Consider the following 24,638-nt stretch of genomic DNA (forward strand, 5'->3'; position numbering starts at 1 on the left):
AGGGTTCTTTCTCTAGTTGTGCTGCACTACTTGCCCATATTACTGAATCAATTTACTAAATTTTGCACCTACTAACCCCGTTTGGAAAAATACCCTGGAATTTAACAAAATTCCCTCTCACAGAAGACTGACTTACCTTTCAAATGTGTATTCACTTTCAGCCCTGAAGTAGTACACGTGGGATTTGAAATGTAGCTTGAACACATAATCTTTGTGAATGTTTTCAGATTCGGAAGGAATGGTAAGGGAATATCCCAATAAAGGAAGGCTGGCTAAAGGATGATTGTCCTGAAAAGAAATGATGGAAAATGCTGTGAGATCAAATGCCCTTAAGTAAAGAGAGCACATAAGTAAAATGGAAGATAGATACACACTCATTTAAAGGTCATCATCGTGTTTCCGCATGCACATGGAAAAATACCAGCTTTATACAATCACAATGAACTTAATTGTCTGGTAGTTTCAGCTGGCCCATCTTCATAGATGCTTCTCATAAGGGTCTGCTGCAGACTGATCCTATGAGGATTTGCTCATAAAGTTGTCCGAAATCTTGGACTTTCACTACTTTCAAATTAACGAACATAAAGCTCCATCTGGCATTGGCAGAGCACCATGTATGTTCATCCCAGGCTTGCAAACACCTGCTCCTTTAGAAATGTACCAGCCACCCTGCAGCATGCATTGCTTAAGTCCTTTCACTTCATGGCATGGCATGTATGAACAAATCATTTCTTTATCCCACTTATGAGTAGAATATCCTACAATTCATTCTTTTCTTTAGTGCAGAAACCCTATTGTTAGGGATTTCTATAGCAATGAAAGGACAACGTAGCAATTGGAATTATTTTGTGCTCAAACACAGAGATTCCAAAGTCCAACAGATTCTAGACAGAAAGCCCCCTACTTTTGCAGTGGGATGTTTGCTCAGAAGGATTAATCATTGGCCACTGTTCTCTCTTGTTTGACTTACTTAAGCATTAGTAATGGTAAACAAAATTTGTAAGTCACTATTAAATTTTTTATTGTAATAATCTCAGAATTTGTACAAGAGAAAACTCTTGTTTAAACTTGCACCACAATTTCTGAGCAGCAGTGATATCTGTTGTACTTTTTAGGGATATGTACTGTGACTGTCCAAATCTTAGGAAACAAGCATGTGTTCCTCAATTGACAAGCGAGCAGATTGAGAACAGGCTCTGCCCCATGTTCCAGCAGCAGTAAAGGCTGCATAGCTGTGACCAGCACACACACTTATCCCACCCTCACCATCCATGACCGATGTCTGCTTTTATCTCTGCTACCGCTTTGAAAAAACAAAAGGACTTCTCCAGCCACACGCACTTGTGCAGTCTGTTACCTGGTGCGATTTATAGAAGAACATACAAAAGTTGGTGAACACCACCCAAAGCTTCTGCCACCCATTGCTGTTTTTGAATTTTCTTAGGAGATTTCCAGACAGCTGGTTCTGAAACAGATCAAAAGTAGCCAAATAAAACAGTGAAAGGTACCTGCAGTTTAATTATTGTAAGAAAAATTATCTGCTTTTATCTGGTTGTATGTGACCTTGTTGTATGTGAAAATGTTTTGGTTGAATGGACGTACTTTCTTTTGCATTTTTCTACTACTAAGTAGTACTTCATGTAACATTTTTTTTGTTTGTAGCTGGGTACTTGCAAAAACATCAACCTACTACGCTTTTTTTTATTTGAGGTGGCTTTCAGTAATATATTACTAAACATCAATCTTGTTATCCTAGTCTGCCTTTGTTCTTTTGAAATGATACTTAAATTGAATAATGGAAACAGAAAGTCTGACATGAATTTGTGATGTAAAGGAAAGTTATGACATACTTTAGAATTGCAGATAGAGATTGAGTGCTCAGTACCCAGTGAGTTCACACGGTAACTTTTCAAAGATTTCAAAAGCAGGGACTGTTAACCTTATTCTTAGCTGGATTTTGGATATTTTAACAAAAACGAGGAGGAAGCCGTAACCAAGTACAAGTATTTAACAGCTGGCAGTAGAAATCACTCTTCACATAGTGAAGATGTGAAGTCCAGTATCATTGTGCCTTGCAAATGAAGGGGAGTTCTCAGTGAATTAGTAATTATTTCCCATTCCTTGTAAGGGCTCTCACCTAGATCAAAATAGCTGTTTACATCATTCTCATTAAGTGATTAGCTTCTGCATTATATAATCTGTAAAGCTTAATAGTCAAAGTCTGGTGGTCCTGATGTATCTACTACAAATGAAATATTCTTGAAAACATTCTGTTTTCACCAGTCTTGGATATACATTTAAAGCCTTTGCTTTAAATCATCCCATTCTCTGATATCTGGACTGCTGCCTCCTTGCCCTAAATTATAGGTATACTCCTTAATTTTCTGTTACCTCATTACTCTGGAGGATATCATAAAAGGACAGGCTTTGCATTCGGTACCAGCAGACATATGAAATGGAAACAGGCCGCTGATCACTGATCAGTCCAGCAGGTAGGGAAGTACAGTCACTGACAGAGAGAGGATCTTCTACCACGAGAGAGACAGAAAGGAGGGAGAGACACAAAGAAAATAAACGATAATGCTGAAGTGAGAGCCACCAACAGAATGATGTGAGCATGAGCGTAACCTGCCACACATGGAACAGCAGTGGAGCTGAAGATGTTTTCACAGAACAACGTATGTTTCCAGGGTGTGTTTGGTCTTCGCTGCTTTGCTTGCATTCATTTGAGGGATGGGAAGGAATGAAAATAAGGAAGAATGAGCACTGATCTCAGATCAAAAGATTTGCCTAACTAAATGTGATAAGTGTTAGAATTAGTCACTGGTTTAAGTTTTGTATCTATTTATAATAAGACCCTAACTGCTTTAGGGAAAAATACAAGACCCTGTTCTGTGCTGAACTATTCCTCCCTTGCAGGATATAAGGGTATAAAGAGCAGAAAATCCACCTCCATGGGATCAAAATGAGGCTCTGTAGTTGGTGCTTTCTAGTACAGAATAATTTTCTTTGTCATATTTCAACAATAAACTCACCTTCTGTTTAAAAACAGAGGCAGTTACACAAACTATGAATACGGTGTGTCCTTGCATCTCTATGTTCTGCATCCATACATCTCTAGAGCCACAGTGGCCTGATGTCTGAGAGCTGCCTTGTGAGCGCAAGTTGACTCAGCTTTAAGATTCCTTTTACCATTTCATTGACCATAAATTTCCATTTGATGAGGACTGTGATAAAGTACTTGGAGACTGTCTTGGGTGAAGGAAGAACTCCTAAGCCTGCTTACCACCTCATCCTAAAACCTACACTGGACTAGGCTTCTTTCATTTTAATCTTTGAAAAGTCAATGTCTGCATCTCGTCTGTTGAGTACACAATTAACAAATGTGTATCAAATTGGCTTAGCTGTGATCAGGGGGGGAAAAAGGATTCTTATTTTAAGGTGGAAAATGCAAATAAAGAAAAAGCAGATGACACTGAGCAATGAGACAAGGTTCCAGAAAAGATGGCTAGGTAAAGAAAGTACGTTAGTAATACACATAATTAAAACTCTGGCTGCAGCAGCTAAAGACAATATCCTTTCAGCTCAAGCAATGACTTAATGCCTCTGTAACTGAAAGCATTAAGACAGTTTGACCTGTTTTAAATTTTAAAGGGCATCAGCGTTTTTTTGGACAGTTAATTCTATGAAAATTACCACTCTAACTGATTTTACAAAGATGCACTAAGGGAGCAGATACGTGTTTCTTGACTGATGGTTTATGCCATCGTTTGAGGATCCGGGAGGCAGTTTAATAGGTGTGCCTGAAACTTCCCCAGGAGGAGACAATGGAATAGTGCACTTATTAAGGAGGAGCAAAAAGGAAATTGTCATTCAAGAGCGAGTCGGGAGCTGCAGTTCAGATCGTTCTGAGGCAGATACCTCCACAGCAATACTAAAGTCGATCATTGAAACACTGGTATTTCTGTGCCAGCAGACGTGCACCGTAGTGTTGCCACGGTGTGGTGACTGACGTTCGAGTGAGGTGCGGGATGCACTGAGGTCGTCCTCAGATTCCTGGTCTACAGTAGTTTCATCAGGAGACTCTATGAAATGCAGGGAAAAAGCATCTTTCTTCCTCTATGCAACAACATATATAATTGGAAAAATTAAACAAATAAATTCTGTCCACAATATTGTGAACTAATTTTAAAACATGCTTTTAGAAATAATTTTGTGCAGATGCTAAGTAGATTATTTTTTTTTTTACATGTTTCTGCAAATGTTAGAATCAAAGACTAACTACCATGCTTTCTTGGTGCTTTTAATACCTTCCAAGGACAGGCACTGCCCAAATCTTGTTAAATAGTTCCTGGAATCATTACGCTTAAGTCACTTCTCTGTTCAGTGAAACTTTCTGCTACCGTCAACAAGAACATTAAAATGGCACATATATAAATCTATATGCATATATAAATCAACTTCAAATGTATCAATTCGACCTGTGGCCAGCATTCTTCACGACTTTGCTTAGAAGCAGTCACCAATCATACTGACGAAAGTGCGTAAAACCTGCTCTCTAGCATTTACTTACTATTGTCAGGTGGGCTGCTAGCCAGTAACTCTGGGGCAGGGCCACTGCTTTTCTCTGCCAGGTCTATTGCCATCTGAATGTCCTCAGTCCATTTGTCCATTTCAGCGCGGGTACTAAAAATGACAATTCAGGTCTTATTCACTTTCACACAGGCTGAAAGCAAACTCTAAGAAATAGTCACAAGCTGAGCTTACTTTTAATTTAAATAAATAAATAAAGACACAAGATGCTAGGTTTTTTTCCTAATAACTTAGTTTTCCTTCTGACTTGCACAATTGCCACTTTATTTTGTCCCATTCAACTATTCAGCCTTTTTTTTTTTTCCCCCAGGTGGCTTTCACAAAAGAATATAGCTTTGAAATTGTTTCAGGAGCAAATCCAAACAAAATGATGCCTCTCTGCTTTTCTATCTGTCCCACTGTGAAAGCTGCACAGAAATACAGTTTATATGTGTCTGTTGTCTCCACTGAATTACCTTGCAGCAACAACGATGGACTGGTGTTGACCTCGTAGTGTTAGACAGTGAGGAACACCCCATTCCTCTTCACTTTCTTCTATCTGAGAGATAAAAGCCCAAATGCAGTCAGATTGCAGGAAGTACATATTTCTTAAGGTGAAACAGTGAACTGAACAAGCTTTTACCATTGGGGAAAAGAAAACTAAGAGCAATGTTCACAAACAGCAATTTTGAGCTAGGTATTGAGAAAAAGATGGTGGCTTGCAAGTTGGAAAAACAATAAGTTCTGCAATAACCTTCTAAACCAAAAGCATGGCTTTGTCTGCTTTGTGTAAAAAAAAAAAAAAAAAAAAGGAAAACAGTGGTACTTCTATCAGAAGAGTGACTCATACAAAAAGATATGTTTATGGCTGGGAGTGCTCTGGACACTGCAGCATAACACAGTTCTGTTGTGAACAAGTCCACACCGAATGGACATCAATAATTGAGTAGATTCCTAGAAATGCTAGGTAAAACTTGAAGCCTTGCAGGTGTTTAGAGAAATTCAGTTACTGTGGTAGTGATTATCTAACTCAATTCTCAGGAAAACAGTATGGAGTGGATACAAACCCATGAGAAGTTCCAATGAAAATAATGGGGGGGGAATGCAAGTGTTTTGAAAATAGCAAAAATATTTTTGAAATTATGTAAGAAGAGGTAACCAGGTGCGATTGGCTCAGATTGGCTGTTTTCCAGAGGAATTGCAACAAGAGCTCCAAATGACATATTGCTGCCAGTTTCCCACTACTTTGGCTTTAAGATACAGAGCTGAAAACATTGGAAATGTTTTTTTTTAATAGAAATTAGATTGTTGCTACTGTTTACTTGCCTTGCAGTGTGTCTATAAGCAATTGGTGATGAATTACTTGCAAGAATCATGGTTAAATTTATGGTTTTAAAAAAATAAAGAACCCATCTCACGAGAAGTTTACATTATGAGGAAGCTGCCCCCCAAAATGCCTTCCCCCCCCCTTCTGCTATATAATCACCTTTGTGTAGAAGGCTGCATGAACACACGCCGAACCCAACACAGCCCCGTCAGGCACTGTAGAACATAACCACAGCTTCTCTGAATCAGAGAATAGCCCTTTGCTCCTGCTTTCACTCCAGCAGAAACTCATCAAGCAATTAAGCTGGGTCCAGAAATGGCCATTTAAGCGTGAATCCCTTAAGTTCTCACAATACTTACTGTCATGCCATACAGTGGAAGATGCCCGTGGACTTTAAACTGATTCGATGCTGTCAGGCCTCTACTTGTGTACAACAAGATATCGTTGAACTAAAAAGCAAAAATAAGCATTATTAGAATTTTGTTGGCATGTATGTAGAAAAAAACCCATCAGAATGGTAAATACAAGAAAGTTAGGCAGTACTGGCTGACTATTTTTATGGCAGTCCTAACGCATGAATCCAAAATACTGGCTTCCGCAAACACTCCAGCACCTAGTCTTAGCATCTGTTATTTTCCCTGCCTTCCTTCCCAGCTAGTCTCAGACATGTTCCCATCATTTCCCACTGGATATCTTCTGATGCCTTCTAATATTCCCTTTGTGATCTCTGGGTCAGAACTAACAAGCCACAACAGCAGTGAAACCAAGTAGTACGTTTCACACTCTGAAGCTATGCAAGATAAGTGTGTTTCACCAATATTTTCTTCTGATTTGTGTGGAAAGATAAGCAAACAGGCCCGAGAGAGATGTGTCCAACTTAACTTTTACAAAGTAAGTGGCTATCTTTTACTCCCCATATTCAGAAGGAAGCTGTTTTAAGGTTGATGGATTTAAGTTAGAAACATCAAGGTGAAGAGACTGAGTATCTCAATTTGTAGAGCTTCCTGCATGTAACACCAGTTGTCAAAAGCATGTCAAATGCTTGTATTTTGTTGCCATAAAACGAATGGCATATTTTCAATGTGCCACCTGGGTCAAAGGATGTTTTTCTCAAACCAGACAGATGCATCCAGAAAATCATACTCTGTGGTGTGAAACAGAGCTCCCACCACAGACGTCTAAAATCCAACAGCAATAATTCACGAAGCTGTATGGATCAGCCACTAGAGGGGGATTTAATTTTGCCAATGATTACACATGTATTCGGAGTCCTAGAATACTGACCCAGGATTTTATCTCCAAAAAGATTCCAGTGCTTGAGACAGACCAAAGACTTCTTTGACAGCGTGAGCAACTGACTTGAGAGTCTAGTCTCAACTTTTTTCACGTTTTATACAGGTATAATATCAATGCACCATCCGGTAACAAGAATGGTGGTATACAACAAAATATGCACCATATTCATAAGGCTTCCTCTTCAGTGCCTTTAAAGGCAGAGGATAATCCTACTCAAGTAGATTCAGCGGTTACACCTTTGGCTCATTTGAAAGATTAAATGTCAAACAACTTGTAAAACCTAGCACACTCACAAGCTTTTCTACACACCCACTGTCTTCACCTTTTGCAGACAAGCAGCCAAGGATACGTTCCCGCCATACTGCACCGACTCTTTAATGTTTTGCCCTGTAACATTGGACTAGAAAATCTATGCACTCTGCAGGGCATCCCAGTGCCCCAGCACCAAGGGCTCAGCAGCAGCAGGATGGGGAGCTTGGGATGAAGTCAGCTGGCTGGGAAGAAGGAGAGAGGAGGAACCATCTGGTCGGCTCTTGTGGATCGGAGACCGAGTGGGATCACCGTAACCTGAAAATGCTGAGTGATGGTGGGAGGAGATAACCTTTCCTAGTGCAGGAGCTACAAAATGTACCTCCAGGTAAAGGCAGGTCCATCAACATGCTGCGCACTCGCAGGCTGAAACTGGATGCTTTGTGGAGAAACTTGGTTCTGTAATGTGTCCCAAGAGTGTTATGTGGATTATCGTTCTTACCACCCGGAGTTATTCTTTATCCTCTTTTCTGGATATGATCACTAATCCTGGTGCCACTTTTCATTGTATAACAACTCTGCTTCTATTTAAGACAATGTGCTAGGAGGTATTATGATGCATTACATACATAATACAGGTGATGTATTATGTTAACTTAAATAAGGCTGTTTAAAAATACCGTAATTCACAATTCAAGTCTAACAGTATGTCTAATAGTTGCCTATAGTTACATTTCGTTATTTAAAGAAAAACTGTTTTCTTGCTTACCAGAAAGAACATCCGTTGCTGTAAGCCTTTTCCAGACAACTTACTAAGACTACCCAGTCGAATGAACTCCTATGGGAAACAAATACAAAACAAATATGTATCTTCTGCAAAAGCGATGATGAGTTTTTATTATGCAAACATAAATATGACTACTTGGTCATAGGACTGACTTGCCTATCAGTCACCAAGACTTTTTATTTTCTTTATTAAATATGTTAAAAGTCTTATTTATGGGATAATTTATTTCCATTTGTAACTATCTTTAGGACAAACTCCTTCATAGTCTTTCTTTCATTTTAAGAAAATTCAGCTAAGCAAAATTTTCTTTACCTAACATTGATTCCTTCAGAGAGCTCCCTCTTTCATCAGTTTTGAATGAGTATTTTTCATGGTACAAATGATGTAAAAACTAATGATAAGTTGGCCTGTATGTTATTGGTTAGCCACTGGTAAGCTTCTGTTGTGCATATGGCATACATAGCTCTTCACTGAGACGTAAAATCAGCTACACAAATCAACATCACCATCAGCAGCAGTAGAAGAAGGAAATTTGTCTGGCAGTGTGAGTTATCCTAGTACCATCCACGTCATATAATACAGTACATTAATTCAGATCAAACTGTTTAAGAATGTTTAGGGATGGAATTAAAGGAGAAGTACCACATCTGAACCTTTCAAAATGCTCGATTTTCTGGCCTTACTGTGAACTATACCATAACTCACCCCTCCACTTATCTGAAATCCATGAAAATATCATTTTTCAGTCGCTCCCTCGAGCTTCTGCCAAGAGGTGTATATTTATTTATTACAGTCTTTCTACGGCCATTCTGCTCATAATTGTGCATGTAAAAGGCATATAAAGCATCAGAATCACCTGCAGCTTAGGAATAAACTGGCTAAGATTAATCTGTTCAGAGAGACACTCTGGTCGCCTTAGGGTTGCTGTGATGTGTCCAGTCCCCCCACCTGAATCCCGTAAGGGCTAAGGGGTGGAAGAAGTGACTAGAGGTGGTTATCCCCATATCGCGGTATGCCCACGTTACCAGAGAGGCCACTGGAAGCTGTTGCTGGCTACCAAAGAACATTAATCATAATTAGTATTTACACAGTACCACCTAATAGTCACTAGCAGGCTTAGCACCGCCATGGCAAGTGCTGCGCCAACACACGAATCAAGAGCTGCAGGTCATTGCAAGCGCAACTGACCACGGCATGTTTTAACACCCAATATAGGAACCTGCTGCGTGGCGGCAGAGACCCCAGTCGGGGACGACGTGAAGAGGATGGCCACCTACAGCCTCTTCTAGGACAGCTGAATCACCAGCCTAACACGAGACTTCTCCTCTGGGACACGGAGCTCACGTAAACCCAGCCGTGGGTGACGGTGGCATTTGCCTCCCAGCCCGGCCCTGCACCGGGGCAGGGACTTCAGTTGGAGCCAGAAGAGCAGCTGGAAGCAGCAACATCTTGGGCTCGTGCCCAAGCGTGGTGGCCAATGCTTTTTGCCTTGGCAGGCAAACCACCTCTGCCCCCCCGTCTGCCTGTTTCTTGAACTTCCTAGGACAGGAAGACTGCTCTGTCTTTAAATAGAATAGGGTAGCAGGAACACCCGATGACAGCACTTAATTTCATGTGATAAGAGATGTGCACGGGCTGTGAAATGTCCTGAGGGGCTTGCCAAGGAAGCGAACGGTCTGTGGGTCACTGGAAGGAGGCGTAAGCCTGGGAGACGGGGAAGAGGCAAAGCGAGGGAGCGGGGAACAGCCACAAATCCAGAAATACCTCTGCTCGGCACTGCCTTCCCAATGGCACAACTTCAAACCCCTTTTTCTAAATGTTTGAATCCTTAAATGAAAACTAGACCCTAAAGAGCTCAGCAAGCTGCCTCTGTGCCGCGACCCCGCCGTGGCACTAGACACGGCCACGGCACAGCGAGCAGACCCCAGGCTGCGGCTCTCGCCCGGCGGTGGTCCAGCCGTCCTGCAGGACCGCATCAGGGCTGGATGGCTGGGCTGCAGGGCAAGTTCAAGCACTGCCATATTTGCAGTTCAATGCAAAACTCATCTGTTTTTCCAAGCTGTTTCCCAGAAATGCATATGGGGCGGGAATAGTCTAGTGATGCATTTTCCCCAGCATTTCAGTTGCTGCAAGGACTGGTTTTGTGTATTACAGACAAAAGTCAAGGAGTGGGGAGGAAATTACTTCAACAGACAACTCTCAAGTTTGCATGCACAGATACATGCACCTAGAAAAGTAAAAAAGGCTACAAATATTACACTGAGGCTCATTTATTCTGAATTAAACCTCCATTTTTAAAAAAGCATGACAATGAAGAAAGAGATGTTGGTATTTTTATAACATTAAAACATTTTAAAAACCCCTAACATTAAAAGTGTTTACTTAAGGCAACACTGTCTCAAAAATTATTGCCTAATGTTACATGTAGACTAAAGAGACTGCTTGTCCCCAGGGCCATGAGTTTCAAAGCTAGGCATCGTGAAAGGGCACAAATGTCTTTCCTTTAATCTGCCAAGCTCTAGCATCAACGGTTGGAGGAAAAAAAAAGAAAAAAAAAGGGGCAGCAAGAAATGAGGAAATGTGCAATTGCTCAAGCTCTGACCACTGTGATAAATACATTTTTACTGCCTCTGTTGTAATAGATGTTTGGAATTGCCTACAACCGTCCAAATCTATACACAAGATAAACCTAATAAAATCAGTAAAAAGGTAATAAAGATGATTGCCTCTTCCCGCTTTAAAGGCTGCTGTTTTCTACGGTATTGTTGTGTATATATTTTATAGTTTTCGGTGAGAGAAGAAAGTTCATATGAGGAAAGGCAATTTCATAGCTGCTCCTAATAAACAGGCTTCTAAAGTGTACCTAATACTCTGAAATTGTATCAGACCTTGATCACAACTCTGCTACTTACCCTTCCTGGGATCACCAGATTGTCTATGCCTATCAAGTCTTTCTTGAGTTCATGCAGCTTCTGGAAGTTCTCCATCTTTATCATATTGCCATGGAGCTGAGCCACCATTTCAGAAATCTCAGCCAAAGCAGCTAGATGGACAAAACATAAAAAGCTTATTAAAAATGTACAAGAATGTTCAAAAAGAAAGATGGCTTTTGTCTGCAGCACCCAGCTTATGAGCATCACCCTTCTTGTGTTACCCTTCTCCTTCACAGTGTAAAGCTACTCAGGCAGACTAAAAACCACACAAACTCTGGACATCATCTTAGGGAGTGGAGGGGAGAGGGTGGAGTGTAATGAAGAAACAGTCTATTTCCTCAACCAAAAGTTTGCTCTATTTTAGCTACAGGAACTTTGTAGGAATACTCGAGTAAATTCAGAGCACCAATGAATGGGTTCTCCTAAAGGACTTAACTTCCCACATCTCCAATTAATCTAGGGATCTTCTCTATCCTTGAAAAAGAAAAAAACAATTTTTCCCCCTGCCTGCAGCACACTGGGTCAGGTCCGTATTTGAAAACACCAGGAAATGGCAGTGTCATTTATTGTATCATTTCAGATGTTAAACACCGTAATCTTGGGGTTTGCCCTTGGTCCCAGCAACGAGAGCAACTAAAAGGGCTGCACGTCACTGAGTTGCATCACGACTCTACTTCGTTCTCTCCAAAGACACTACCAACGAGTGACTTAAGACCTGGGAGTGAATTTCCTAAGGAAAATCTCCATTGTCATAGGGGTTTTTTGCTGTGTGAAGAAGCATCAGGTGGGATACAGGAGGAAGCAGGCACTACGAAGTCCCACGCTGCGGCAGCAGAAGCCAAATCAAGTGCAGGCTGCTGCCGATCTGCTTTCCTTGTCTTTTTGCTGTGCCAACAATGCAGTAGGTCGACTCGGAGAACTAAGCTGAAAATCACTTCACCACTTGATCTTTTCTGGGGGACCAGCTCATGGACTGGCTCCCTGTGCCACCGTGTCCGTAAGCACCAACCTTGGTACGCCTGAACAGACAGGCAGTCTCTGAATGGGCCAAACACACTGACTGACTTTAGTGCTAGAAGAGCAGTTACAGCCATTTCTGTTAAAAAAATAGAGTCAAGGGAACAGTAACAGTGGTTCTTTCTTCCTTCTTACATCATTGCTCAGTGCACAGTTCATTCACCTGTTAGTGGGAGATCTGTGTTCTCTGCTGGGATTCACATCCACATCTCCCATTTTTTTTTGCTTCCTTTACGCTCTGACCTTTAACAAAAATCCGCAAACACCTTAGTAAGAGACAGATCCCAGAGTGATGGTGTCTCTGAGTCACACTGTCCTTCTCATGCTCTCTTATTTTCACCCCTGAATCCTGCGTTTGTATCCATTTCAAAAGTGGAGCAGGAATCAAACTTCGACAGCTGCTGCGCTCTCTGGGGAGGTGGGAACGGACACACCATCCTCATCATCTAGCCTTGGCTAAAAGACATGAAGGCACTACTGGCTGCCTTCCTTGAGATCACTCAGGCCGGAGCTACGTTTAGGCAAACATCCGTGTCCCACAGCACTTCGGTGCCACAGACCTCTGTGGCATTTCCTATTGCTACAGGTCAAGTTACCTCCGCGTTTTGTGCATTGCCTGCCGTGGGCGTCATCGCACGGCATCTAAGGGAACTTCGCCAGCTAACTCTGCTAAACCTTGTAGCTGGGAGCAGTCATGCCAAGCGTTGCTCCCTGCCCAAGTCCTTCCATGGATCTGCACCGAGTGCTAACTGTACAGATAACATAGTTATCCTTAAATGTAGGTAGCTTACAATGGGGGTGGGGGAAGGGGGTAAGAAAGGAGGAAAACAAATCATCAGAAAGAAATAGCAGGCACTGAGTTCAGACTACAGGAGGAAACTCTTTTTCACATTTGGAAAAAAACCCCAAAAACGTTGGCAACTTTAAGTTCCTGAAACAAATCATGGAAATGGTAATAGAGCAAACAGTATGTCTGGAAAAGAAGACAAATAACACTTAAAGACAAAATAACAGCAGCCATACTGGGTCAGACCAAGGGTTCACCTGGGCCAATATTCTGTGTTCCTAGCGGATCTCTAGAGAAAGCTAGGAACAAGACAAGCACATATGGTGTGTTCCCTGTGCTCTCTCCCAACCTCCCAACTGTTTTCAGTTCAAGCGACTTCCTGAACTGCATGTCATTTCTGTGTGTTTAATAACCCCCAGCAGATTTCTCTTCCAAGTATTTGTCCAGACTGCAGCATAATGTGTCTAAAAGAGCAACCTTAATCCTACCATTTCTGGTCTTCTGAGTGCTGGATTTTGCAACTCAATCCTCTTTCAATCCTCCTCTTAAAAAATAAAGATTTTTATTTTTTTTTCCCCAGGTATGCACCTCTAATGGATTTGGATGCCATTCCCCCTCCAGAAATTGGTGTCTTTTCTGTTACTTACCTCTTGAATCCCTGAAGTCTATGTGGCTTGGTGGGTAGTGTTTGCAAAGCCTCTCCATTATCTGCTTGTAGTGCATCAGCCTGTGTAAAGGTCTGAGAAGGAAGGTATTGAGAGGCAAGTAGCAGACTTTCTGTAGCTCAAAATCTCTGCAAAAGGTCTCCAGCTTGCGAGAGTTCTTGATCCCGTTCTCCAACTCCATCAAAATCTCATTGTGCTTCCACAGGTGAATTGTCAGTTGCTTATATGCACAAAGAAAAGAGCATGTGGTAGAGCTCTTAGCAATCACTCTGAGACATGACTAAGCTCAAACCTATTCCAGTAAAAAATCCAACTAGCACAGCAGTTGAGATTTCGCAAACAAAATCACTGTACAACACAATGGCTCTGATATTCACTTGAAAAGGAGAAATGGCATTCCTCGTTTGAAGTACACCCCCCATCCCCTCTGCATTCCCTGTGAAACGAAAGTACATGAGTAAACAAAACTAAGTCTCATATCAGTGAGAAATCCAAAGGCAAGGAGATGACATGAACATAGCTCATGCAAGGAGGTGCAACAGGGAGAGAGCCAGACGATGCAAATACGGAGCTAGGAAACAAAATGGGATTTTCTAAGAGGATGAAGGGATTTAGTTGCCGCAGCTCCCTTAGGTGCTTTTGGGGAACTGAGATGCAGGCAAATGGAGTTCTAGCTTCTGCTCCCCTGTTATTAACGAGAATTTACATCTCCTGGGAATCCAAACAAACACAACAATAGAGGTGTTGTCCAACAGAAATGAGTATGTTAGAGTTCTTTATCCTTGGATTAGATCCTCTTCTCCTTAGTGCAGTCTCTAAGATGATCCCACTGGCAGCAGGGGAGTTATGCCCCAGCAAGTGAATGAAGTTTGCATGAAATACGTAACTTCATTTAGGTCTCAGTATCATAGACATTCACAAATCCTATTTTAAACAATTCAGCAGGATTTTTTTGAACAAGTAACACAGGGGTTTCATTTGTGTTTTGCAAAAGGTAAACATTCTTCAGGATGCACAGAGCTTCTCTGAGCAGCCAAATAAAATCTCCCAGTACCCGGCAGAATATTAACCAGCAACAAAAACAAATTGAACGCTTATGTTCAATGGACTTGAGAAGACAAGTTTGGCTTAATGTAAAGCTTGTGCTTTTTGACACATTTCCAATCAATTCCCTCTCTCCTGTGATTTGTGACATCTTTACCAGAAACATACCTTCCCTACAGCCAAGCCGCTTCCTCCATACACTGCATATTCATTTTCCAGGCCTGTAATTCAGGCAAAGACACAGCAGACCCTCTGGACTACTACAGAGGCTGCCCATTGATTACTTGCTTTTAATTTCTCCTATGTTAATTAAACAAGGAGTGTCAGTTTCCAGGTCTTTTATCTCAGGATAGATAGGTAGAATTTTAACTAACTCCATTGTTTCCTGTGCAGTTCTTAAAGGCAAGCTGGGTTTTGCCTCCTCCTCCACATATGTGTGCTTATCAGTGGTGGCGGATCTCAAAGCACACGAAGGAAATCCTCTAACGGGCAAGGGAGAATGGCAAAGGTGAACGCACACTGACAGGTCTAAGTTACAGTGAGGACTGCAGCCTGCCTTTAGACTAGTGCCACAGAAGGACCTCCAGACAGTGAAGGACAGACAATTTAATGCTGCAAGGTACCAAGAGCAGAAACAGTCTGTCAGAAGCTCTCTAGGATTCCAAAAACTGTTTGTGAAAAGGTGCACACTTCTTGAAAGCAGGGATGGAGGTAGAAGAGTCCCCTCTGTGTTTCTTCCAACGCATCTGGATTGTGTCGAGAGGAAAAAGGAGTTCCTGCTAAGTACACTGGAGAAAGGGTAAGGCTCCCTTATTGGTGACAAAGCTGTCTATGTTGGGGATTGTAAATCAAGATTTCTACGTTCTCTGTTTCTGATTTGCTGTATAATCACTTGCACGTCACTTAACCTCTCTTCACCTCTCTCTGTCCTTCTGAAAGATAAGCCTAGTACTAACTGACATCTCAGGAGAGCTATGAAGATTAAACTGCCCTTTCCTCCAGCCAAGGACTCAAGGCTGCTACATTTAGTACTCCAGAATGCCAAAGTGGCAGTCACCAAGGAAAGAGCTATTGGATAGTTTCGAAAGCACTTTTGAGATCCACATGCCAAAGGTGCAGTGCCATGTTTTGCCACACACTGACCTGGATGCATAGCTACATTATAATAAAGTGAGCTGTCTGTTATCCATCCGTACTATAAAAGTCCGTAGGGATTTCACAGGCTCCCATGCCTGCCTCCCATGCTATTTGTTCAGTAACACAGAGCATCAAAAATACTACTCTGGCCAGACTAAGAACAGATGCAAAGTCTGCTGAACATTACACCTAGATTTACAGTTCATACATGTATTTTTGCTTTTAGCTTTAAAGGGATCAAAGGCAATTATTGGCATTTATTCAAAAACCTTTCATCTAACTTGGCACCGTAGTGCACAATGTAAGTGTCTCAAATCAAAGCAATACCCAGGTTATGGTCACTATGCCTGCAATATCCTAACACTTACATTTGCATGAACAAGTTGGCACGCTCGGTGTTTAAACAGTCTCTTCAGCCATATGTATTCCAATGTTTTGCCTTCTTATTTGAAAGAAAAAAGAACTGGAAATGAAATGTTCCTGAACTTTTGTGTTCGTTGTTCCTATATTTGGAGAGTGAACTGAGGAAAGGGGCTGGGCAATTTCAAATGAGCTTGCAATTCTGAAATCTCAGGGCTCACCAAACGCTTGCTACTTCATCAAAGGGAACTTCTATAGCATAAGCCTTGATTACAATTGGCAAAAAACACCACAAGAGGCAACATCGTATGAAAATGAAAAGCATGCTAATGTTAATCCTTGTCAAAGCTTAATAGTTAGAGGATCATTCCTACCTTCATACTCTGAATGTTCTTTAGCATAACGTCTCCGATTCTTTGGTAATCTCCTTTAATGTGAGCATTAGAGCGGCCTTCCCTGTCAGCAACAGAAATATCACACACTTTAGTCATGCAATAAAACCACATAATCACTTATAAGCACAGAAAGGAACTCAATAGCTCATTTCTTTTAATATCTTGACCCCCATGCTCCTTCGTTCGGGAGTATGTGAGGAATCTTCCTGACAGAGATGTAATTCCCAGGTACGGTACACCCTTCACCCAGCCTGGCTTGCACTCTTAACAACAGAGGGCAGGCACTTAACAGAAGGATTAGACCTTTAAAGAAAATTGCTAGCATTTTTAAACGCACCAGAGAAGGCTGTAAATGGCTTGATAAAAAGGAAGAAATCAAAATCCCATCACAATATGTGGGCTCAGAGCAGAAGGATAATTCTGTTCAGAAACAAGGATTGCACCCTGGCACAGGACCCACACGTGCTCCTCCTCTGAAAAGCTTTCTGCTTGTGCAAGGGACAGTGCGACAAAAAAAATCTGTCCAGCGTCTGGGTTTGACTCATAAGTGTTATATACTGGCAAGAATTTTCTTTCAGTGTGTCACTTTTGGTATTAAAAATGCAAACTGCTCCCTCCCACCCAGCCAGCTGCACTTGGGTGGGTGCTCTGTTTGGGAGAAAGCCAGCTCCTGATGAAAGAGATATTCCTGCTTCTAAACCCATGTACGAGAGAGGCAGGGATACCACACTCTGACTGAATCCATACACACCTTTTAGAAAACACAGGAGGAAAAATCATGAATACAAGAACCTAACTGTTACAGATCTGTTCCAACCAAGTTAGGCTTTCAAAAGAAAATCCCTAAGGGGGGTGTGGGGACAAGCACTGTCCCCCTCCCCTTTCCGACTTCTAATACTGCATCCAAGTTTCCCGCAGCGTGGCTTTTTATGTGCTGTCCTCAATTTTTAAAATTCAGTTCCACTCCCACATCTGAGTATTGGGAGACAGATCTAGTTCTGGTGTGAGCAACTGCAATTCAGCCAAAGAAATGCACTACCTTGGAAGAGGACAGAAATACAATCAAGCTCTAAATGAACCCAAGGATAACAGGACCTCTGTTTTGTGTTACTGCTAAATGGATATACTGCTTTTCACCCACTTGCAGTGATTCACACTTTTAAGAAAATTGTCTGTGCAGTGAAGGAATAAGTGGACAACCAGGGGGTAAATCTCTCCATTCCTTAGTACCGGCAATTTTGCCGGAGAGGTCCCACACTCACCAAATCATAGAGGATGCAGCTGTTAGGAATATACTTCCACTGGTAAGACACATAGCAATTTTTGATTAAAAAAAATCCATATTATTACATGAATAGATGCATATTCAGACTTACGTTTTGTTTTGTAAAGTTAAACATGGTTATGTTCATGCTCTGCATGCTTTTCTAACTGGGAAATGTGGAGGGCACAGCTTATGAATACTACACAGTAACATCTCCTGTTTTATCCTTCAGCAGACATAGAGACTCAGCTGATAAACAAGGGAATGTTCTATGTTCGTTTGAACAATATCCAGTTCCATAGGCTGTCTTTAATTACTTCCTATTGTGTTAACTCTCCCAGACACTCACATGCCTATTTAAGCAAGAAAAATAAAGTTCTCAACAAGACTTTTAATGTTTTTTCTGAACCCAAAGGTTACACTGGGATGAGAAGTTGGGTTGTGTCAGTGGTAACTTTAATTAACATCACCAGTTTTGCAAAAGCAGTGCATTATATATACCTTGCTATAGTCCAAATACGCCCAAGAAATGGTCTATATTGCAATGAACAGCAGAAGTATGTATGGATGTTACCAGACTACAGTTTCCACATTACCTGAGGATTAAAGTCCAATTTCTTTCTCCAGGAAGCCTCTGTCATTTAATCTCTTCTCTCTATGCTGTTCCCTGCCTTTCCCTTCCCCCATGTCCTATCCATCCAACAGCAATCCCCACTGAGATTTCCTCTGAGAGGTTGTAAATAGAACTTTCCAGCCACTAAAGCTCTCTCAAAATGGCACATATCAAAGTGCCCCCGACTGAAAACCACAACCATCTGAAGTCCAAGGCAGTAGCACCGCACTGGCAGGCAGCAAGGGAAAGCCGCTCTCCACCCGTGCCGCCAGCATGCAGCATCCCATCCCAAATGGTTCACGCTGCGCCGCTGCACACAATCCCAGAAACGTCAAAGCCAGATGAATTTGTGCTGCTGCCAGTAACAACATGGTATTTGGTAATTATCTCTAGAAGAATTCTTGCTTTATGTGTTATTCTCTAACTCTCTGGCATTGCCTGCACCCTTTTTTATGTCACATTTGATTTAATCTAATGGACTTCAGCAGTTTGGTACCCTTCTGATTTACTGCCAAGATAAATATTTAAGGACATCATTACATACTGCTATTTCTAAATAGAAATTGCTTTTCTGATCTCAAGGCTGCAATATAGGTTGGCTAGAATACTCGTTACAAATTTCTTATCTACTAGCTAGCTACTTGAAGGCTGACCCCAAGCTTACTGAAGTCATAGTGAGTGCTTCCACAGACTTTGTGAACTTCAGCTAGTATTTAGTGCAGTGGTTCATTGAATAGTCAGGTCCTTACTTCCTAAAAGTTGACCCCTGGCCCCTCTTCAGCACAGCCAGCACTGACTGCTGGCACAGCATCTCATCACATCAGTCACACACAAAGCATCAGGAACATTCCCCTTCATTGGCTTTGGCCACAGACTGGTCCGAGGCTTTTTTTTTTTTTAAGCAGTTTGAGGGCTTTCAACTCTTACTCTGCATCTTGGCAGAGTGAAAAAGAGGGAGAGAAGGGGGTTCCCCAAAAGCACCAACCTCTCTCCAGCTGCCGTCTGAACAGTGAAGAGCTGAATTGTACCAGAGCCCTCAGCCCAGGCTCACCGAGATAACCTGTGCTGCAGGCAGATGTGTACTGCTGGAAGAAATAAAACCCTAAGGAAATCCAGAAATGTGATGGCTGGGTATTGCTACTTGTTCCAGCCATTCTCCTTGCTTTGGTTATTTATTTCCACACACATGCTCTCTCTTGCAACAGAGATGATTTTCCCACTGGGGATGGTGCATATGCATGTAGGCTGTGATGTGGAGCAGAGGGGCAGGGAAAGCTGAAGCCAGGCATGGGGGAACATGACGTCTTCACATCTGCCTCCTAAATCCCATCTTCCACTCCACCCCAGCTCTCTGCCGGGACTCCGCAGTAATCCCTACGCTACACTGCCCTCTTCCCCAGCTCCTCAACGTGCAAATCCCAAGTAAACTGGAAGAAAAGAAACCCAAGGAAAAGAGCATCCAAATACACAGAATATTAAAAACCAAACACCCGACCCATCAGATGGTGTCTTAGTGCTCCAACAGCCCAAAGCACAGCAGCAGAGAGCTCTCCCCGCGGTGTATGTTTTGAATAACAACACTCAGCTTGCTGGGGGGGAAGAAGCTGCTCATTTGTTGTGCATCGATGGCTAAATTGTTCTTCTTACTCCTTGTTTTCATGGGTCACTGGGTGAACATGGTGTCTATCTGCCAGTGACAAGGGGCAGAGCTCAGGGACTAGGTTCTTACAAATTTTCATCAGGAGCTGATTTATGACCCCCAGCTCCACAGAAAACGCAGGAGCTACTTTCCCTACACATAATGTGCCCTCACTCCACTGACATTGTGTGGGGAGGTCTAAAGCCACTGAAAATCATGCTGAATAGTGGAGATATTATTCTATAATAAGCTCATTTCCCATTTTTCTCCAAATAGTCCCTTCTTTTTTACAGTAATGCAAGTGTACAATTGTAAGCAAAGAGAAGGAGACCGACTTTTATTCCTGATAAGAAACTCAGACACTACCTTATATCTTACTAAAAATGGCCACCAGCTCAACTTACAGGGACTATGCAAGCAGCTATGTTGGATTTTTGAATTACATAAACTTCTCAGTGCACGTCATTGAAAAATGAAAGAAATTTCAAGTCAGCCCATACTATCCTCAATCATCCAGGAACGGTAGTAGAAGGAACAGAAATTTGATGGGGATGGTGGAAAGGCAAAGAAGGAGAGAAAGGTACTTCAACAGATTTTTTTTTTTTCCCAGGTAAATATAAAAAACTTTGACTGCAGCCCTTCAACTGCGGGGGCGGGGGGGAAATCAATTGCAGCAAATGATATTTACAGTGTGTGACCTTCTTTTATGTGCTCAGGAACAGCATCTCCCTCCTGGATGCTATAGCTTGTCTTTGAGCACTTAGGCACTTTTGACTTTTTAAGAGTATTATTAACTAAAGTTCTAATATTAAGAGATACCTTAAACATTCCCCATTACAACTGCCTTTTAAAAAAGAGGAACATTTCGTAACTGGAAAAGAAGAGCTGATAAAAGCAAAACGCCCTTTTCCTTGCTCACACCCTGCTATTACACAGTGCCTCTTATTGCCCTGCCCATTCCAGCCGAGGTTGCAGCTGTCATTTCAGCAGTAAGTGGTGCACAAAACACTGCTCAGAGCCTAAGAAATGTCCTAGTGAAGACACCAGAGCTTCCCCGAGTCCCATCAAGCCTTCGGGGAGCGTACACACATTTAAAGACTTTGGGCTGGCTCTCTCTGTTGTGGGAGAAACTCAATCTACAGCAAGCATGCATCAGTAATGCTTTTAAACTGTAAGACCTCAGAGCAAGTAACACCACTGCACGGAAATATACTGAAAAAAACAACATTTCGTACCTTGCTGTGGCACCTCCTCAGAGGCGATCCTGGGCACATCCCGCTGGGAGAGCCGCCGAGATGAACGTAACATGGCTCTGGGTGTGACTAATGGATCCTGGACAAGCTATTTCTCACCCACCTTTTCAAATTCATTTGGGTGTAGCACGGCTTTAATCCCCAGAAGTACCCAAAAGTGACTTCAGCAATGCAAACTGTCCTCTCAAAAGCGAGCCCGATGCACTGGGCACCAAGCCCCTCTTAATGTCTGTGTCTCAGGAATCCACACACTGCATGACTCCGAGGTTTGTACTACCATACATACCTCATTTTTGTACACAGGACAAAGCCACTTTCGAAGTGTCCTCTTCATCCCTCTTCACCAGACACGCAGAACCAGGTGAATAGTCAGCACTTGTGCATGTGAGAAGGCAGACAAGGATTGCTGCCTTGTTTATATAACCCATTTATTAGGCTGTTTTTCCTGACCGCAAGTACTACTTCCCAAACAAAAAATGGTTAATAAATCAACATTTAGCTCATCTTCCTACATCTCCCTGAGTGCTTTTTATGACAGGTTTTCAAATTGGCTTCCATGAATCCTGACTGAGCCTTCTCCTTTCATATGCTAAGATCTAAGTGGGTTTTTTTGCAAATTACCAGCCACACATTTCTCAGCCGCATCTGGTAGTACTGAGCAGCAGCTTTCCTCAGAAGTGCCTGTGAACTGGGAGTCAAACTACTGGCTTCCCTGGGAGAAAATGAGTCTGCCTGCATTTCTGGAAAGTACGTAACGCTTTTTGTTCCTAGCACACGGATAAGGCCCAAAACACAGATTCATACTACCTGATAGGGTTTCCTAGAGCAGAAAAGGCTATCCTGGCTTACCCTAGCAATGCTCTCTGCAGCGCTTAGTGACTGACCAAGGCAGGAAAGTTATGGTTCTCCATTTGCCACTTTCTGTCAGAGTTTACAGAAAGCAGTAACGAAACTTGTAGTACAAACATTTAAAGGGGTGTGGGAAGATGAGCTCGGTTTTTTTGGCTGGAAGATAGTGCTTGTGGCCCAAAGGAATAGCCTATTAAACAGCTTCGATGAACGAAGGAGCAAAACCTAACTGACTCTGCAGATTCAACTGGCCAGATGCTACGGGAGCATGTCACGCTCTGCCTGCGCTGCCCACACCTCCTCCTCCTCCTCGCCATAAAAATCTCTCAGGCCCTGGGAAATAGGAGCCAGCTTTAAGTCACTGAGCTACGCCTCCCATATTTCCTCCCACCAAAAAGGGTTGGGAACTCCTGGCCTTGCACCCAAACCGTTGCTGAGAAGCAACTTGGATGAGTCCTGGTAGCCAGGACCAGGACCGGGCTGCCCAGGAGCTGGACACGCAACCAAGAGGATTCATGGGCTGCTTCACTGGCCCTACAACAGCACACAGGCAGGGCAAAAAACATCACCCAGGGCATGGTGTGACTGATCTTAGGATGCTGTGCAATAAAACCACCAGGAATCTGCTCAGTTTCCTGGCCAGAAAAACTCTGGCTGTGAAAAATGCAATAACTTCCTATATTCTGCAGTTGGCTACTGGTGTCAGCGTCAATTCACGTCTTGTTAAAAACTTTATCACTATGCAGTAGACACCGAGATGTGCTGCTCCTAGGAAATGCAGTACTAAAGAGAAAAATGGGCAAATTGTGTAATGAAACAAATCAGATCTGCCAGAATCTATAACTGGGTCAAAAGGATACCAGCCCTTAAGATGTTCAGTAGCAAACAGCCTGGCTCTGATGGCAGATTCAAACAGTTCAGAAGCCTTCGAGCAAGCCAGAAATGCTTTGAATAACGTGCACGACCTGAGCTTCCTTGAGCCGAATACTAAAAGTCTATAGATGTTTTAACAAATTAAAAGCACAAAGCCATCTAACAATTGTTACGTGCAATCCTCCCCTGGCCTTGCTCTCCTCGTAGCTCTTTTGCAGAGCATCAGCTTCAATATGATCCAAGCCCTAAGAGACTAGGGAATGGCCTCCTGTAAGAGCTTCTAACACGCAGCACAAAGGTTTGAAACAAACCTTAGACAAACACACACACACCGATGCCTAGGTAGAGCGAGCGGGCTGAACTGCACTTTAAGTTGATAAAACGCAGGATCCTACTCACTAGGGGAACACAGACGACTGGTTATGGGAGGCTGTTCCTCTCAGACAAGCTCCCACAACACAGAGTCTTCCAGTAGCTTGATGAAGTCCACGACCCTTTAATTCAAAAGCCCTTTTTTCATAGGACACGCCACCCTCCGACAAATGCAGAGCACGCTCATATCTCGGGACAAGCGTCCCACCTTCCTCCCCCCGCTCCACCTGCCTGGAAATTTAAAAAAGCTGACATAGAAGAGTCAGATTTAAATGAGTTGGCTTGAATCCTGCCCACAGCTGCCTGCAGCAGTGCCACCGGCTCAGGCAGGCCCACAAGGAGCTAGGCAGCTGATGCAGAGGCTGGGCAGCGTTCTGCACTGCAGCGGTGAATACAGCCGGAGCCCGCTGGCTTAAAACCACCCGGGGCCAAAGACAGAGGTACAGTCGTGACAGTACAGACATTGAGCTAGGTGACCTTGACCACACTGCTGAAGAGATTCCCTACCACATTGCCACCAGCTTCTTCTTCTACGTGCAGAGGGGCTGTTTATTTTTGTCACTCACCGTTTAATTAAACGGTAATCTCTATAGGATAGAGTTTATTGCTTGCAGCTTATCTCGGCACCTGTGGCATTATACAAAACCACTCCAAAGTAACACCTGCCAGCAAATCTGCCTCCCTTCCTATGGCACGTATTCAAATCTTCCAGAACTTTAAAAATAAACACGGTCTACAACAGTGGTATTATGTTAGGTAAACCCGTGCTGTTGGCTGCAAACTGGATGCAGACCAGGGGCAGGAACGTGACTGCGATTCTGTCAAGTGAATCAGAGCAGCCGACAGAGAACTCCCACTGGCTTTACGCTAACTGTGGAAGGACATGCAAGAGCTGAGCTGACAAAAGTCAGAACAGGGTGCCCAGCTGGGACAAAGTTACCTCAGCAGAATATTTTTGAACAAATTTGGATTGCAAAGTAAATTCATAGCAGATCAGCACTTTATATCATAGGGTAACTGCAGTTTAAATATGGTATTAGGAGCCTTAAACTGAGGTTTACCACTCTGTGAAACCATAGCCTTAGGACGCAAGGAAAAGCTGGAAAACAAAAGGCTTACTCAGCTCTAAAAGAAGCTAACTGAAAAGGAGAAAGAAAATAAAACCATGGAAAGTTTAAAAGCCTAAATATTCTTTCTTTTAACATA

The 24,638-nt window shown here is 42.6% G+C and overlaps 1 protein-coding gene across 3 annotated transcripts in view; it reads right to left on the bottom strand.

The window, feature by feature from the left end:
- Positions 1-24,638, bottom strand: part of FARP1 (FERM, ARH/RhoGEF and pleckstrin domain protein 1) — a 211,754-nt gene that overhangs the window by 4,615 nt on the left and 182,501 nt on the right. For all 3 annotated transcript variants that reach the window (XM_075045943.1, XM_075045941.1, XM_075045942.1), the window contains exons 17-26: positions 16,549-16,630; positions 13,616-13,853; positions 11,144-11,274; positions 8,214-8,282; positions 6,259-6,348; positions 5,049-5,131; positions 4,574-4,686; positions 3,922-4,085; positions 1,358-1,465; positions 137-288 (exon numbers count right to left, since the gene is read on the bottom strand). In XM_075045943.1, coding sequence (XP_074902044.1) covers positions 137-288; positions 1,358-1,465; positions 3,922-4,085; positions 4,574-4,686; positions 5,049-5,131; positions 6,259-6,348; positions 8,214-8,282; positions 11,144-11,274; positions 13,616-13,853; positions 16,549-16,630 — 1,230 coding nt within the window. The remainder of the gene's footprint in view (positions 1-136; positions 289-1,357; positions 1,466-3,921; positions 4,086-4,573; positions 4,687-5,048; positions 5,132-6,258; positions 6,349-8,213; positions 8,283-11,143; positions 11,275-13,615; positions 13,854-16,548; positions 16,631-24,638) is intronic.

This window comes from Buteo buteo, chromosome 14 (assembly GCF_964188355.1).
Source record: "Buteo buteo chromosome 14, bButBut1.hap1.1, whole genome shotgun sequence".
Taxonomy (NCBI): Eukaryota; Metazoa; Chordata; class Aves; order Accipitriformes; family Accipitridae; genus Buteo; species Buteo buteo.